Source organism: Microcaecilia unicolor, chromosome 7, assembly GCF_901765095.1.
Source record: "Microcaecilia unicolor chromosome 7, aMicUni1.1, whole genome shotgun sequence".
NCBI lineage: Eukaryota > Metazoa > Chordata > Amphibia > Gymnophiona > Siphonopidae > Microcaecilia > Microcaecilia unicolor.
Genome location: NC_044037.1, coordinates 56142199 through 56157287, shown reverse-complemented (window position 1 = coordinate 56157287; position 15089 = coordinate 56142199). Strand labels below are relative to the sequence as shown.

Here is a 15089-nt window from a genome sequence, read left to right as displayed (position 1 = left end):
CTGCAACTGCCCTAGCACCACACACCCCAGGCCTGACTCAAGCTGAAGAAAGAATAGCCTGCAAGCGGGCTTTGGGGCCCACTCACAAGTTTCTTCCCTGGGCCCCTGAATGTCTATCACTAGGCCTGCTGGTGCATTATTTACATGCTTTATTTACAAACTTAGGTTTAAAGTTTCTAAAGTATATTTCCACATTAGGTCAGTGGTATTTGCTTCTGGTTCAGGTTTTCAGGGTTTTTGTAATAAATATGCATGAGAGAGGTCTGCATTCATACTGCTTCCATTGTATACAAATCTATCATGTATATTTATGAGTAGTACACCAAAAGCCCAAATCGTTTGCGAGCCTTGTGGACCATTAATGAATACCACTACAACAAACAAGTAGTCCCCTTGTGCAACTTAATCAAGAGTGCAATTAAAAACATGTATTAAGGTTTCCTCTTTCAACTTGTGTGACTCTCCGTTGTACAGACTGCAACCAATGGGCTTTAAAATGGCACCTGACTTCCTCTGTCGGCTCTCAGTTGCTGACAGCAGCTGTTGGATGGTCTGATTCTGCTTCAGCACAAACTCTTAAGCTCTTGATAAACTATCAGGAGAATACTTCACCATGGACCCTGGTCAGTATCTTTCCCAGACTCCATAGTGTGTTTTGGAATAACACAAATCAGGATAAATTTCTTATGGCAGTAGCTGCCCAGATAGTTTAATCTACTTGGTGAATGCTTTCCTGTGGGTTTTAGTCATGAACTTACATTGTGCTTCTGACTGTTTCACAAAATACTGACAGTTCCTTAATTCCTCAAGAAAATCTGCAGCAGTACGCTTTCCATCAGCTCCTAGCTCACTTTGGAGTTTGAGCACTAAGCTCCAGTGCATTCCACCTTTCTATGTTTCTCTTGATCCATCTTGCAATGCTTGCTCCAGCTCCACAAATAGTCTGAGCTCTTTATTTCATTCTAGCAGTTTCCGGGATTGGTTCCAAATGCTTACTGCCTTTACCTGTGTTCTGAGTCCTAACTGCTGCCTTGCTACATCTTCCAACCTGCCTGTCTCAAATATTAACTCGCTTTCTGTCAGCGTTACCATGAGTTCACTTTCTTCCAGAGCTGTAATATGCTCTCTTCAGCTCCCTTTAGTGGTAAATTGCAGTATAACCAGTGACACACTGCCCAGCATGCAAGACTCCATGAAACACACGTGCTTATCATTCACATTTAAATAACCCAGATATGCAGTTTAACCTCCTTTTTCTCACTTAAACCCAGCCATGTCAGTAGTTATCTAGGACTGTAGTTAAATATTGCCAGTGTACTGCAGGATTTTAATAAATTTGTTTATGCCAAGTAGACAAGGTTTTCAGCATCTCCAGGTAAAATATCCTTGGGAAGTATAATTTAGATTATTAGCACCCTTTTTCCCCCCCAAAAAAAACAAATTTCTGTGGAATATGACATAGAATACGATGGGAGATGGGGCCTGTAAACTGCCCACTTTTATTCCTGTTGCAGTTCCATAGATTAGTAGTTCTCCACCCAGTGCTTGAGAGATTTGTATACTCTGCCTCCTTGGTATGCAAATCTAGCTCATGCCTATACATTGTGGGTATCTTGAAAGCTTGACTGGTTGGGTGTGCCCCAAGGACTGGTTTGAGAAGACGCGCTGTAGATCCACACGTGATCTCCAGGTTTCCCTTAGTTGTGAGGAAATGAAGGGTCCTCTATGGGTTCCCCCCCCCCCCCCCCCCCCCCCCCCGTTCCTTGAAGTCTGTTACTAATGCATTCAGTGCAGAATCATGTGTGGTGCTGCCTCCACCATCACCATTGAGATTCTGCTCCCTGGGTCTATGACGTACTTACCTCTCTTGAATTCTATCTTCCTGGTATTTTACTAGGAAATTGAAGCAACACTGATTACCTTACCTTAGAAACTATCTCATGTCACATTCTTATGAAAATAGAAGTGGGAGGAGGAGGAGAGGAATGTAAAGCTTTTGAAGGACATTTAGCAGATAATGCTCTGTGAATGTAACAATGGATGTTTACTTTCAGCCAGCATAATACAGTAAATAGAAACTCGAGGTTAAGAGAGGATTTATATCAAATTTTTGCGCACATGCGATAAATCTTAATTCAGATTTGTGGTTCTGGAAGCAGATACCACCAACCTCCCATTGAAATGCATTGGTAAGAAAGGATCTTTTAGAAATGAAGGTATAAAATTGACCAAGGAGCCTCCCCTAAAGAAGGTAACTAGTTAGACAGATGGAGGATTTGTATGTGATTTTTGTGTAGAGGGTTATTATGCTAAACATTTTTAATCTTATATGGTAAAATTATTAACTAATATTTTTGAATAAAAGGAATTTATCCTAGAAAAGATGCTATACATTTCATTAGATTTGGCATGTCATTGTTGGTTTTTCTACCTTAAAGTGTTTACCTCCTTTGTAAAGATTTAGGTCTCAGGGAAAATTGATACTGAGTTTTCATCTTTTGGTCACTGAGTCAAATCTAGCACAGGTCAATGGTGACCGAAAATGATTATCATCAGAAACTTATGACTTATGTGAAAGAAGTTGGTGGTTTAAATCAGTTATTAGTGGATTGTTATCTGCTTTGAAAAAAAAATCATAATTTGTCACTATTTGGTAGTGCTGCTAGTGCAAAGAAGGTAAAGGTTGCACAGGCATAGATGCTCTTGATGTGGTTGCAAAGAGTATGTATTCATTTAGAAATGAAATGAAAGGTGCAAGAAAAAAGGCCTGTTGCATTTCAAAATGAATGAAAAAAAATCTCCTAGAAACTTTCCCATTTCATCATGTGTTCTTTGCAGCTAATACTCTTGAAAATAAAACAAAAGCGTTAAATGAAATTAATGCTCCCCTCTTCCCAAAAATACTCCCGGGGGGGAGGGGGCAGGGAGTGTATACATTTTGAGTGGTTCTTATATAATGGAGTGGAGGCCTATTGGCAGGGCTGCATGGGGAAGCTGGCGTTGCTGCTGCCTGTGTAATATGTATTCTATTGATAAATGGAGGATGCTATCTAGCATCTTTAAGAAGCACTGAAAAACAGGTCGCCTTTTCAAAAGGACAGCTGTTCAAAATAAGGCTCACTTTATGTATATTCATTATAGTTGAGCATGGTTTCAAAATGGGTATAGACAGTGGAACTAATGTAACCAGTGTTGAATGCACATCATGAAAAAGTTAAAGCTGAGAGGTAAAAACAAAACTAAGTCTAATCTTGAATTTTGATTTCAACAGAAGAAATCAGCGATGTTGGAAGAAATGAAGAAATTGGTCTTAAAGAAGATAATGAAAATGTGATATCCACAGATAATGTGGTATGTATAGCTCCTTTGGGAAATTCAGTTTTACTTCTTCTGATCACTGTGTACCAGTAGTTTTGGCATGGTGCTGATGGCTAGGCCGAATTGATGAAGTATAAAGTAGTAGGTTAAATATATTTTAATGATCTGTAAATAAAGCTGAGCTGCTTGCTACTGTATGGAGTGCAGTGGGTACTAAAAACATTATTTTCTGGCATTTTTTTATATAAAAGAGAAAAGGTTTATGATAGAAGAACCAACACAGTTTTTGATTGCTGTAGATCAGTGTATATAATTCTAGTCTTCCAGAGCTGCAAATAAGTGATTTTCAGGCTATTCATGATTGTTTATTTGGAGATTCATTAACAGGAAATACTCATCTGGACAAAAATAAGTCAGAGTCCTGATCGTTATCCTGTGAAACCTCTGCTATCCAAAGATTGGTTGGTTTAATATGACCCTAATGTGGCTTGTCAGTGTAACAAAGCAGTTGAAAGTTTAGTATGTTGGTCTCCATCTTCCTTCTTTGTTACTTAAGTGCACCAAGAACGGTATCCCTAGTTGAAATAAGTAATATTTTCTCTTAAGGTTTGTGGTGAAGCCTCACCTCAATCTTTCTTTGTAAGACCACATCTACAGTAAACTAGAGGCAGTTTCAAAGTAGAGCCATCAAAAACACTATAATTCATATGTAGACAGACTAAAGATGAAAACTCTCTCTCTCAAAAGAAAAAAGAGAGAATGAATGATTCAAACATTTAAATATTTAGCAGGCTCCATTGACGTATTAGAAGGAAGCATTGTCCACAGAATGAAAAGTTCAAGAACAATGGGTCATCTTATGAAGCTGAAGGAAGGCAAGCTCAAAATGAATGTAAGAAAATAATTTCACTGAGTTGGAGGTGGACTCTTGGAACAGACTTCCCTTGAATGTGGTAGGATCCAAAATAGAATTCAAGCATGCATGGTATAGACATAGAAACTTAGGGCAGAAGGAATCAGAAGACTACAGATCATTAAAACCTTTGGTAGTACAACTGATAGGTATAGATGGGAAGACTAAGCCAAACTTTCCTGTTAACATCTATGTTTTCATCAGTTATTCATAAAAACTACCATTATCCAAATTGTTTTGTAAAAAAAAAAATTTTCATTGTCTGGAATGGCCATGGTCCCAACCATTCTGTACAATAAATTGTACTGTACGTTTTCCTGAGAATTGGATTGTTTGATATTTTGAGTAACCTACAAACCCAGATCTGGTTGTGGTCTTCAAACGACTTCAGTGAATTCTGCTGGTTTTTTTACATGGACCTTTGGAAACAATTGGAAAAGTCATAAATAATTTGCCTTTTTAAGAGTAACAGAAAGATGGAGGCTTTGTGTGTTAATGATTTCATAACTAATTTCTTGAGCCAGAATCAGTACAATAGCAAAGGAATGTGCTATAAAAATGTGTAATTAATAATCAACCATTTTTATGTTTAGATGCAAATTAGTGTTTATCCTTTTAAGGTACACAAAACAGCATTTAATAATGTGAGGTTTAGCATGTTGGGTATTGTAGTTTAAAAAAAAAAGTTCTAAAGGGAGGAAAGATAAACTTCAAAAATGTCACAACTGCAGAGGAGCTGTGAAGGTTACAGTTGTACACTGTGTCCAGGATGTGTTTGTATTTTGATTCATATTTAAATTAGGTATCTAACAGATAATATGCATGTAAATCAGTTGGTGGCAAGAGGCAGACATTTATGCCAATAAATCAAAGTGAAATGCACTGCCAGCTAAATGTGTTCATTAGAGGGAGGAAATGGAGAAGATAACTTGTTAATGAAATATCATATATGTATTTGTATGGAGATCGGGGACAGATTTCCAGTGGGAATACCTATAGTCAAGGGAGCACATCACCTCCTCTCTTCACCCCATTCAGATTCTCTCCTCTTAGATCGCCTCATTCTGTGGCTAGTTCTGAAAGCAGCAGTGATAGCATGACAACTTTGATGGCAGAACTGAACACTGGACCTGCAAGGCCTCTAGCGCTAATGTGTCCTGCAGCACCAGTCCCCCCTCTGTTCACACAAGCTTCCTGTTACCATGGGAATCCTGACGACAGAGGTGATGGGCTTTCACAGGACCTGTCAGCACCAAAGGGCTTGCAAACCCTGTGCTCAGTCCTGCTATTAAGTTGCCTTTCTGTTGTTGCCATGCAGGATGAGCTGTTGTGGCCTCAGGCATGGATTAAGGGCATGCAGATGGTGGCAGTACCCCCGTGCTTATCAAAATTTGGTGGCGGAGGCAGTTGTCTGTCTTTAAATCCAGGCTTAATGGAACATGCTTATATATCTGTATGTATGTGTGTCTGTGCGCATGCAAAAAAATTCTTTTTTTCTAGCTAACATTTCAAGACTGAATGATGTAATATGGTGATTGAAAGTCTACACCTCCTTCCAAAATGTTTCCTTATTCTTGCTATATAACCTTCCAACAAAATGCACTAAAACAGCATTTGTTCTATATATGTGCTGCCAAAGTTGCTTCCACAAAGTATTGACCCAGAGGCCTGGAGATAATTGCATATAGGTCACAGAATTAGATTTTTTTGAAAAGTAAAAGTCAGGGAGGTGACATATAAATGAGCTGAGCCACAAGCATTTCCCTTCCAGTGTCCCACTGCTAGCATCTTCTTCTCTTCTCTTCCCTTCCTTTACCTATGTGGCCACTGTAACTCTACATCTGGTGCAACTCCATCGTTCTGCGCAAGTGTGGGGCCTTCCAGTAGAGGCCCGTGCTCAAGTGCTGCCATTTCTCACTCTCCAAATGGCATCACTGGAGCTGCCTGTGAGGAAAGCGACCTTTTCACAAGTTATTGCATTTTCTTGCTACTTAACATTCAAACATCCCCTCCTCCTGCTCCTTTGCTCCCATAGCCATGTACTGACCCTACTCTGTAAGTCGCCTCAAACCTCCTGCTGGGAATCAGTATACCACCTCCAGATTAGAGTAGATTAGATTAGGTTAGACTTGTATGTGAGGGCAATCTATATGCAAATATCTACAATATCCAATTGTATTTCAGTTTTGTATTGTGGACATTTGCTATGTGTCCCAGTGAAGCATTTAGTCAACATACCACTCCTTATTTTCCCCCTTTTAAATAGGTCTGCATTTTGATTGAAATCGCGGTTAATCATTGTGATTAAAATTATATTGTTTGTTTATTTTTTTTTTTTGGGGGGGGGGGGGTGTTCCCATTGCTGTTCTTTGTGACTCTGGCAAGTAATTGAAATGCAGCCCTAAAAAAAATTAAAGAATAAAAAGTAATGGAAAGAAAGAAATACAAATTGAAAAATTACAAATTAAAGACTCTAAAACAGCATACAGAATAGCTATTAATAACCTTACAGTTTTCACAGCCTACTTTTAAATCAAATACTTGATTTTTAATTGTAAACTGTCTGGACTTGCTCATGCAAGTGGGGCGGAAAAGCAAGCGCTGAGTAAACAACAATAAATGATATTATGTATATTTTCAATAAATTTTGAGACTAATTTTAGAAAGGAGACTGTATTGAGACCTCCAGGTCAGGACTTCTCAAGTTCAGCAAGTATTTAGAGCAGAATCTGTTGGCAAAGGTAGTGTTCGCTGAGGTAAGCTGCTGCAAATGGTCCTCCAGGTCAGAAACTCGTTGGAACTGTGCTAAAAACTCCTCTTGTAGAGCTTCCATCCGTCCATCTAGAATGTCTAATTTGTCAGTAATATTTTGCAGTTCCTTGTCTAGCAAGGATTCTATGGCTTGGGTCAACTCCAAAACTATTTCTGCCTCCCATGCTGAGCCTACTATCGAGGGCCACAGCCATCTCCCTCCACCATCTTGCTCACGTTGGTCTGCTGCAGTTTCTCCTGCTGTCGTCTCTGAGGTTTGGATGCCATAAATTACTTGAGCAATCACCCTCTGAGGAACGGGTGAAGGCATACCATTCAGCAGCCCAGTCTAGGTTTCAGAAAAGTGCTTCTACCTTTATTCTGGGCTGACAGATCTGGAGGGCAAGCTTGACATTGAAAATAGATCCCACCGGGGAAATCTCAGGCTAATTGGCTTTCCAGAATCTATTACAGATGCGGAGCTTCAAGAATTTCTGGAGTCTTGGCTGGTGAACGCATTACAGCTTGCGTGTAGAGAGAGCACATTGATTGGGACCCTGATGACTGCAAGATGCTAGACCAAGGGTGGTGATATTCAAATTGCTTAATTACATGCATAAAACTGAAATACTGCAGGCCATTTGGTCTCACGGCCCCCTGAATTATGAAAATAAGACCATACTAGGCTTTCAAGATTTCTCATCGAGGGTGTCATCACTGCAGAAGGCCTACTGACCTGCATTAACGTGATATTCAATTCACCTTACTGTATCAGCCCAATTAAAGGTTTTTATGGAAGGTAAATCCCGTTTTTTTTGTTTTTTTTTTTGAAACACCAGAGAAAGTGATGGTTTTTCTGCGTCAACTTCCGTCTTCTTCAGCGGATTCGCCCTGAATCAGCCCAATATGAGAACACACTTGATGGTTTTTGCCTTCTCCTGAGACGTAAGTCGGATTTAGTGTAAAACTGTACATGAAGTTGGAAAGAATCTGAAGCGCTAGATCTGTTGGTTTCATTTGACATTATTTTCTCGAGTTGGTACTGTTTTCTATTTTATCTTCCCCCGCCTTCCTTTTTTTTTTTTTTAAATTCCTCTTCAAAAGATCCACTCCAAATAATAGACTGTAATGTAGAATATGGAGCTTCTGTGATCTACAGACCCTTTCACTAAAAGGTTGTTTGGTGGAACTTTGAGACCTTTACCATGCTTCTGGAAATATTGCAGAGTGCCAATGGGAGATCAGCACCTTTGGAGACATGTATGAAGAGACTATTATATGGCACTCCTCCAAGGGTTGTCAGATTGAAGGGACTCTGGGACTTCTCTGGAAACTTCCAAAACCGGAGATTGTCCCCTCCCTTTTTTTTTCTTCAAAAGAACGGCTTTACACTATAGACGATGGATTGAAACATGCAGTTGTAATGAACGGCAGACCCCTTTTATTGGTGAGTTGTTTTATGGGGCCTTGAGACTATTCCAGTGTTCCTGAGCACACTGTAAAATACAAAAGGGGATCTGCATTTTTGTAGTCCTATATAAAGAATTGTGTCATACCACTCCATACAATGATTGAACGGTGGGGCTTTGGGACTTTTTGGAATCTAACAAGAGCAAAGCTTAGTACATGCTGGGTGTTTTTTTGGGTGGGGGAAGAGGTGTAGACACTGTAACACTGGATCTAGATTGCTACGCTATATTTCATTTACTTTTGATCTTTTTGAGGAGAACATTGTTGCTTGTGCATTTCAGCTTGGCCTGGTGGGGGAGCGGGGATTGGAGTGAGTATTCTTAAAGGGACCCCCTTGTTCTGTTGCTAGGACCTCGTCCGATTGATATGGGCGAGGACAGCCCCCTCGATGGGCTGTTTGGTTGTTTGGAGAGAGTTGGTGAGAATAAAAGGGTACTCCATTTTTCCTTGTTTTTTTTATAAAATTATGTTTTGGGGCATGATTTTTTGGGGGGACTTCCAATTTAGTATTTTTTTGTTCCTTGGACCTTGTGGGGACTGTGCAATGTGTTGGGCACTGGGGCTCTCCGGCCCCTCCTCTTCAGTCTTTTCAGTCATTGAGGGGGGATTGCGGGCTGGGACAATCCTCTCTCTTCTTGGTTAAGTCGTAGACTTGCATATTTACTATCTTTTGTATAAATATCGATTCCAGTTTAATTTGTATCATGGAATGTCAGTGGAGTCACTTCACCTATTAAGAGGCAAAACATCTTGCAAACCTTGAATCGTCACAAAGCAGATGTGGTTTTTATGCAAGAAACTCATCTGTCTACTCCAGAACATAATAAATTTAAAAAATGGTGGGACATTTATTGGAGGCCCCAGCGGTTGATCGTAAAGCTGGTGTTTTAATACTGTTTTGTAAGACACTGGATGTTCAGGATCATGGGTGCTGGAGGGCTGCTTCTGGACGATATATCATTGCCAAGGTCACTATTAATAAACAACAATTGATTCTTTGCAATGTCTATGCGCCTAATATATATGACCAAAACTTTTTTACAACACTGATCCACACTCTAGCACAGCATCAGAATATCCCTGTTGTTATAAGAGGAGATTTCAATATAGTTCATGATCTGGTTCTTGATAGAACTACAGAACGTGTAAACGAAGGATGGAATTCATCTTGAGGACTTCCTCTACTTTGCTTGGTCCTAGATCTTTGGCGAACATTACATCCAGGGGAGAGGGATTACATCCACCTATCTAGGGCTCATGCATCCCAATCAAGAATTGATTATTGGCTGTTATCTCAGACCAGTGGTTCCCAAACCTGGTCCTGGAGGCACCCCATAATGAATATTTATGAGACAGATTTGCATGCCTCCACTGCATGCAAATTTCTCTCATGAATATTCATTGTGGATATCCTGAAAACCTGACTGGCTGGGGTGCGTCCAGGGCCAGGTTTGGGAACCACTGTCTCGGACTTCTTCTCCTCAGGTTCAGAGTGCTGGGATAGGTCCTTACAGGGTCTCTCACCATGCCCTGATTTGGTGTTCTGTGGCATTGGGTTCTTGGGTGGCCCAGTCTTAGCACTGGTGATTCCCTTTTCAACTATATTGGGACATGGAATGTTGAGAATATTTATCACACCAATGGACAGAAGATCAGATTAATAATGCCCTTCATCGAGATAATCCGATGCTTTATTGGGAGGCTGCCAATGCAGTACTAAGAGGCTCTATAATAGCCTACACTAGTTTTAAAAAGAAGGCTTGGGATAGAGAGATTCTACACCTTGAGCATCAGAAATACGGGAGGCATGCAGGAAGTATGGTACCCAGCCTACTTCCCAACAAAAGACCTATTTATTGGTTACAAAGGCCGCCCTCAATGAGCGCCTCCATGCCCGACTGTCAAATCAATGCACTATTACAAATATCAACTCTTTGCATGGAAATAAGCAGGGGAAACTATTAGCCAATCTTATTCGGCAAAACATGGGGCCGAGGGTGATCACGCAGCTGAATACAGGAGCAGGGCATTTGATGTGTACAGATAAAGAGATTGCAGAGGTCTTTCGAGCATATTATGCATAACTCTATGCTTGCCCCTCTAGGGATGATCTGGAGAGTGTGGCCTATCTGGAAGGTCAGACATTACGAACCTTAAATGCGAATTCCCGAGCTAGACAATGCACCAATTACTGAGGATGTGGTGGCTCTGGTTATCTAGCAGGGTGCTCTCTATAAGACCCCGAGCCTGGACGGCTTTTGTTTTCTATAAGATCTTGAATTCCTTGACTGTACCCACTGCAAGGTTTGTTTACTCGATTTGTAGAAGCAGGTGAACTGTGTGACTCCTTATGCTCTGTGAGGATGGTGGTACGCTTGAAGCCAGGAAGAAACCCAGAACAGGCGACTTCATACCAGACCATTTCTTAATTGAACATGGAGCCTAAATTATTAGCAAAAATTTTGGCCAGCAGACTAGCGCAAATATTGCCTTCTTTGGTGGATGACTATCAAGTAGGCTTTGTGAAAGGGCGTATGACTACCAGGAATATAAGGATAAGGAAGCTATTGACTTCTATGAAGTGGGTGGAGCGTTCCGCGACGCCTTCTCTGCTAAAAAGTTTTGATGCAGCGAAGTCATTCAACCGGATGAGTTTGGACTTTTTATTTTCCACCATGCATGCGTATGGATTTGATGGGTTGCCGACCGGGCACTGCACATGTCACCTGTGGCAACCCTCTGGGTGAATGGGATATCCTCAGAGCCTTTTTCGATTCAAAGAGGGTACCAGTCATGGATGTCCGCTATCTCTGCTTCTCTTCATTTTATCTCTTGATCCACTTCTCCGTGAGATTTTGAGTAACCTGGATATTCAGGGGGTACAGATTGAAATGCAAGAGTTTTAAAGTCTCTGCTTTTGCAGATGATATTTTGGTGCATTTAGTCAATCCCTCCTCTTCTTTGTCAGCTTTAATGGACAGTTTTGCCGAGTATGGAGATTTTTCTAGCTTTAAATTGAACTTTGACAAATCCTTAGCCTTGCCTACTATACCTTCAGTGAAGCGTAATTGGGAGGGTCCTTTTCCCTTAAAGTGGGCATCTAGGTCCTTCCATTATTTGTGCATTAAGCTTCCTTCTTTAACCTCCCTGCTTCATGATATTAATGTCTCTTATCTTTTAGATTATACCAAAGACTGTTTATTGAGGTGGGCATCTTTTCCCTTGACGATGTTCAGGACAATCCAACTTTTTTGTATGGTCCTTTTTCCCAAATGGCTTTATGCCTTGCAATTGTTACCTCTTAAATTGGCAAACTGAGATTTACTTTCTCTTCACAGATTGATATCTAAATTCTGTTGGCATGGAAGGAAGCCATGGATGCCTTTTAAGTACCTGGAAGCCTTGGACTTCCAAGATTATGGAAATACAATATATCGTGCTTGCTTAAACACATAGGAGACTGGATATTAGAAGAACAAACTTACACACCTAGGTCTTACAAGATGGCTTTTTACTACCCTCAGAATTTTTATTCTTTGTTAAGCTGCCCGTCACATCTTATTCCCCAATGGTTGCGAGGTAGTATTCTTTTAAAATCACTCTCAGGCTTATTTTCGAAAGAGAAGGGCACCCATCTTTCGACACAAATCACAAGATGGGCGTCCTCACAGGGTCGCCCAAATCGGCATAATCGAAAGCCGATTTTGGGCGTCCTCAACTGCTTTCCATCGCGGGGATGACCAAAGTTCACGGGGGGCATGTCGGAGGCGTAGCAAAGGCGGGACCACATGAGTGTCCCCGACCGATAATGGAAAAAAGAAGGGCGTCCCAGGAGTTGAACGGGTAGATGTGAAGCGTCTGTTCACGCTTTCCAAAAATACTAGGACTAGGGAGCATGCGATGAAGCTACAATGTAGTACATTTAAAACGAATCGGAGAAAATGTTTCTTCACTCAACGTGTAATTAAACTCTGGAATTCGTTGTCAGAGAATGTGGTAAAGGTGGCTAGCTTAGCGGAGTTTTAAAAAGGTTTGGACGGCTTCCTAAAGGAGAAGTCCATAGACCGTTATTAAATGTACTTGGGGAAAATCCACTATTTCTTGGATAAGCAGTATAAAATGTTTTTGTACATTTTTGGGATCTTGCCGGGTATCTGTGACCTGGATTGGCCACTGTTGGAAACAGGATGCTGGGCTCGATGGACCTTTGGCCTTTCCCAGTATGGCTGTACTTATGTGCTTTACTTGGTCCTTTTTTTTCCTTACGACCAAGCCACAAAAATGTGCCCTAAGTGACCAGATGACCACCGGAGGGAATCTGGGATGACCTCCCCTTACTCCCCCAGTAGTCACCAACCCCCTCCCACCCTCAAAAACAATTTTTAAAAATATTTTTTTCAACCTCTATGCCAGCCTCAAATATCATACCCAGCTCCATGACAGCAGTATGCAGGTCCCTGGAGCAGTTTTAGTGGGTGCAGTGCACTTCAGGCAGGCGGACCCAGGCCCATTCCCCCTACCTGTTACACTTGTGGTGGTAAATGTGAGCCCTTCAAAACCCACCACAAACCCACTGTACCCACATGTGGGTGCCCCCCCCCCTCTTCACCCATAAGGGCTATGGTAGTGGTGTACATTTGTGGGGAGTGGGTTTTGGGGGGGGCTCAGCACACGGTAAGGGAGCTATACACCTGGGAGCAATTTCTGAAGTCCACTCCAGTGCCTCCTAGGGTGCCCGGTTGGTGTCTTTGCACGTGAGGGGGACCAGTGCACTACGAATGCTGGCTCCTCCCACGACGAAAGGGCTTGGATTTGGTTGTTTCTGAGATGGGCGTCCTCGGTTTTCATTATCGCCGAAAATCGGGAACGACCATCTCTAAAGTCGACCTAAATTTCGCGATTTGGGCGTCCCCGACCGTATTATCGATACAAAAGATGGACGCCCATCTTGTTTCGATAATACAGGTTTCCTCGCCCCTTCGCCGGGACGTCCTGCGAGGACGTCCTCAGGAAAGCTTGGGTGCCTCTTTTGATTGTGCCCCTCTCTGTGTCACATGGAAGATCTTGATACCACTTTTAGGGGGTAACCCCCAGGTTTTTTTCAGACCACTTACCTTTGTTAGACAACACTCAATTTTCGCCTGGGATGGAGAATGCTAGTGTCTGCTGTTGGGCAACACAGGGGTTACATATTTATAACACCTTCAGGCAGAGGCATAACTGGGAAGCTTTACTTGCTAGAGGAGTGGCAGAGCCCAGTGATTTGTTTGCTTATAGACAGGCGAGTCATTATATTGAGAGCTTGAATCCAATGGACCATATGTTCTCTTTAAGAGCTCGCCTGCTAGATTTTTTCGAGCCTTTTCAGGATGTGGGTATGTCTGTTTCCTCTCTACATAGAGCTATGAGAACACTATTCTTGGTTCCTGATAGGGGGGAACTTCGGGCTCGCTGGTGTCGAGATTTGGGGAGTACCATTGGATTCTTTAGATTTTGAGAAGCTGATTCGCCGTATACCTACCATATCAATTAATGCAGAGCTCCGTGAGTGTTAATTTAGAGTGTTGCATCAAGCATATTTTACTCAGAAGCAACTTTATAAGGAGGAGTGGAATCTCCCATATGTCGGAAGTGCCAGCAAGATGTTAACTCATTTATTCATGCATTTTGAAATTGTGCAACAACCAAATCTTTTTGGATGCAGGTGATAAGATATTTAGAGACGCTATGTGGATGGTCAATTCCGATATCACCTGTGGGTTTCCTTTTGGACAAGGTATGAAGCCCTCGGAACCCATAGTCGCTTTTTTTGCCTTTTGATCTGCAAGACGGGAATGTTGGGCAAACAAATCATTTTAGGAGTGTGGATTAGTGACAAAGACCCTTCTTCTGGCAATGGAGGAACCAGTTCCATGCCCTGATGTTACTGGAACAGAGGTACGCCCACTCTTCTTATAAAAGTAAACAATTATTTTTGGCTATTTGGGACAGTTATCTCCAGTCTTTGCCTCAGAGAACTCGCAGCCTCATCCTAAATTCTTGTTAACAATTTTTTTTTTTTGCAAGGACTCCCAGTCTGTTGCTCTAAGGGAGTTTCTCTTTTCACCTCACCCTCTCGTATGTGCTGGGGAAAGGGGGAACCTCGGTGTGCTATATACGACGAAGTGGTTTGCCCCATGCAGTTCCCTATAGGAAGCCCCCCCCCCCTTTTTTTTTTCTTCCCTTTGATACAAAGTTTGTTTTTGTTACATTTGTACACCACACTTTCCCACTCATGGCAGGCTCAATGCAGCTTACATATTGTATACAGGTACTTATTTGTACCTGGGGCAATGGAGGGTTAAGTGACTTGCCCAGAGTCACAAGGAGCTGCCTGTGCCTGAAGTGGGAATGGAACTCAGTTCCTTAGTTCCCCAAATCTGCTTAGGTACTCTCTTCTGGCTCTATACTGCTATGTTATCTGTTTTGGAACTGGGTGGGATTTATATAGTGGTACAAAACAATTATTGGATTGTGGGGCTCCTGGCTGGTTCAATGAACACTATATACTGATGTATGTAATAGGGGTCTTAATGGGGAAGAAAGGTGAGATGAATCTGATAGTATAATGGCTGTTCTGTGTTTATTGTGGGAGGCT

At 41.7% G+C, this 15089-nt stretch overlaps 1 protein-coding gene across 1 annotated transcript in view; it reads left to right on the top strand.

Moving 5' to 3' along the window:
• HDX (highly divergent homeobox) overlaps nucleotides 1-15089 on the top strand; it is a 202972-nt gene that overhangs the window by 136306 nt on the left and 51577 nt on the right. Inside the window, 1 exon segment of the mRNA XM_030209754.1 lies at nucleotides 3272-3351. Coding sequence (XP_030065614.1) covers nucleotides 3272-3351 — 80 coding nt within the window.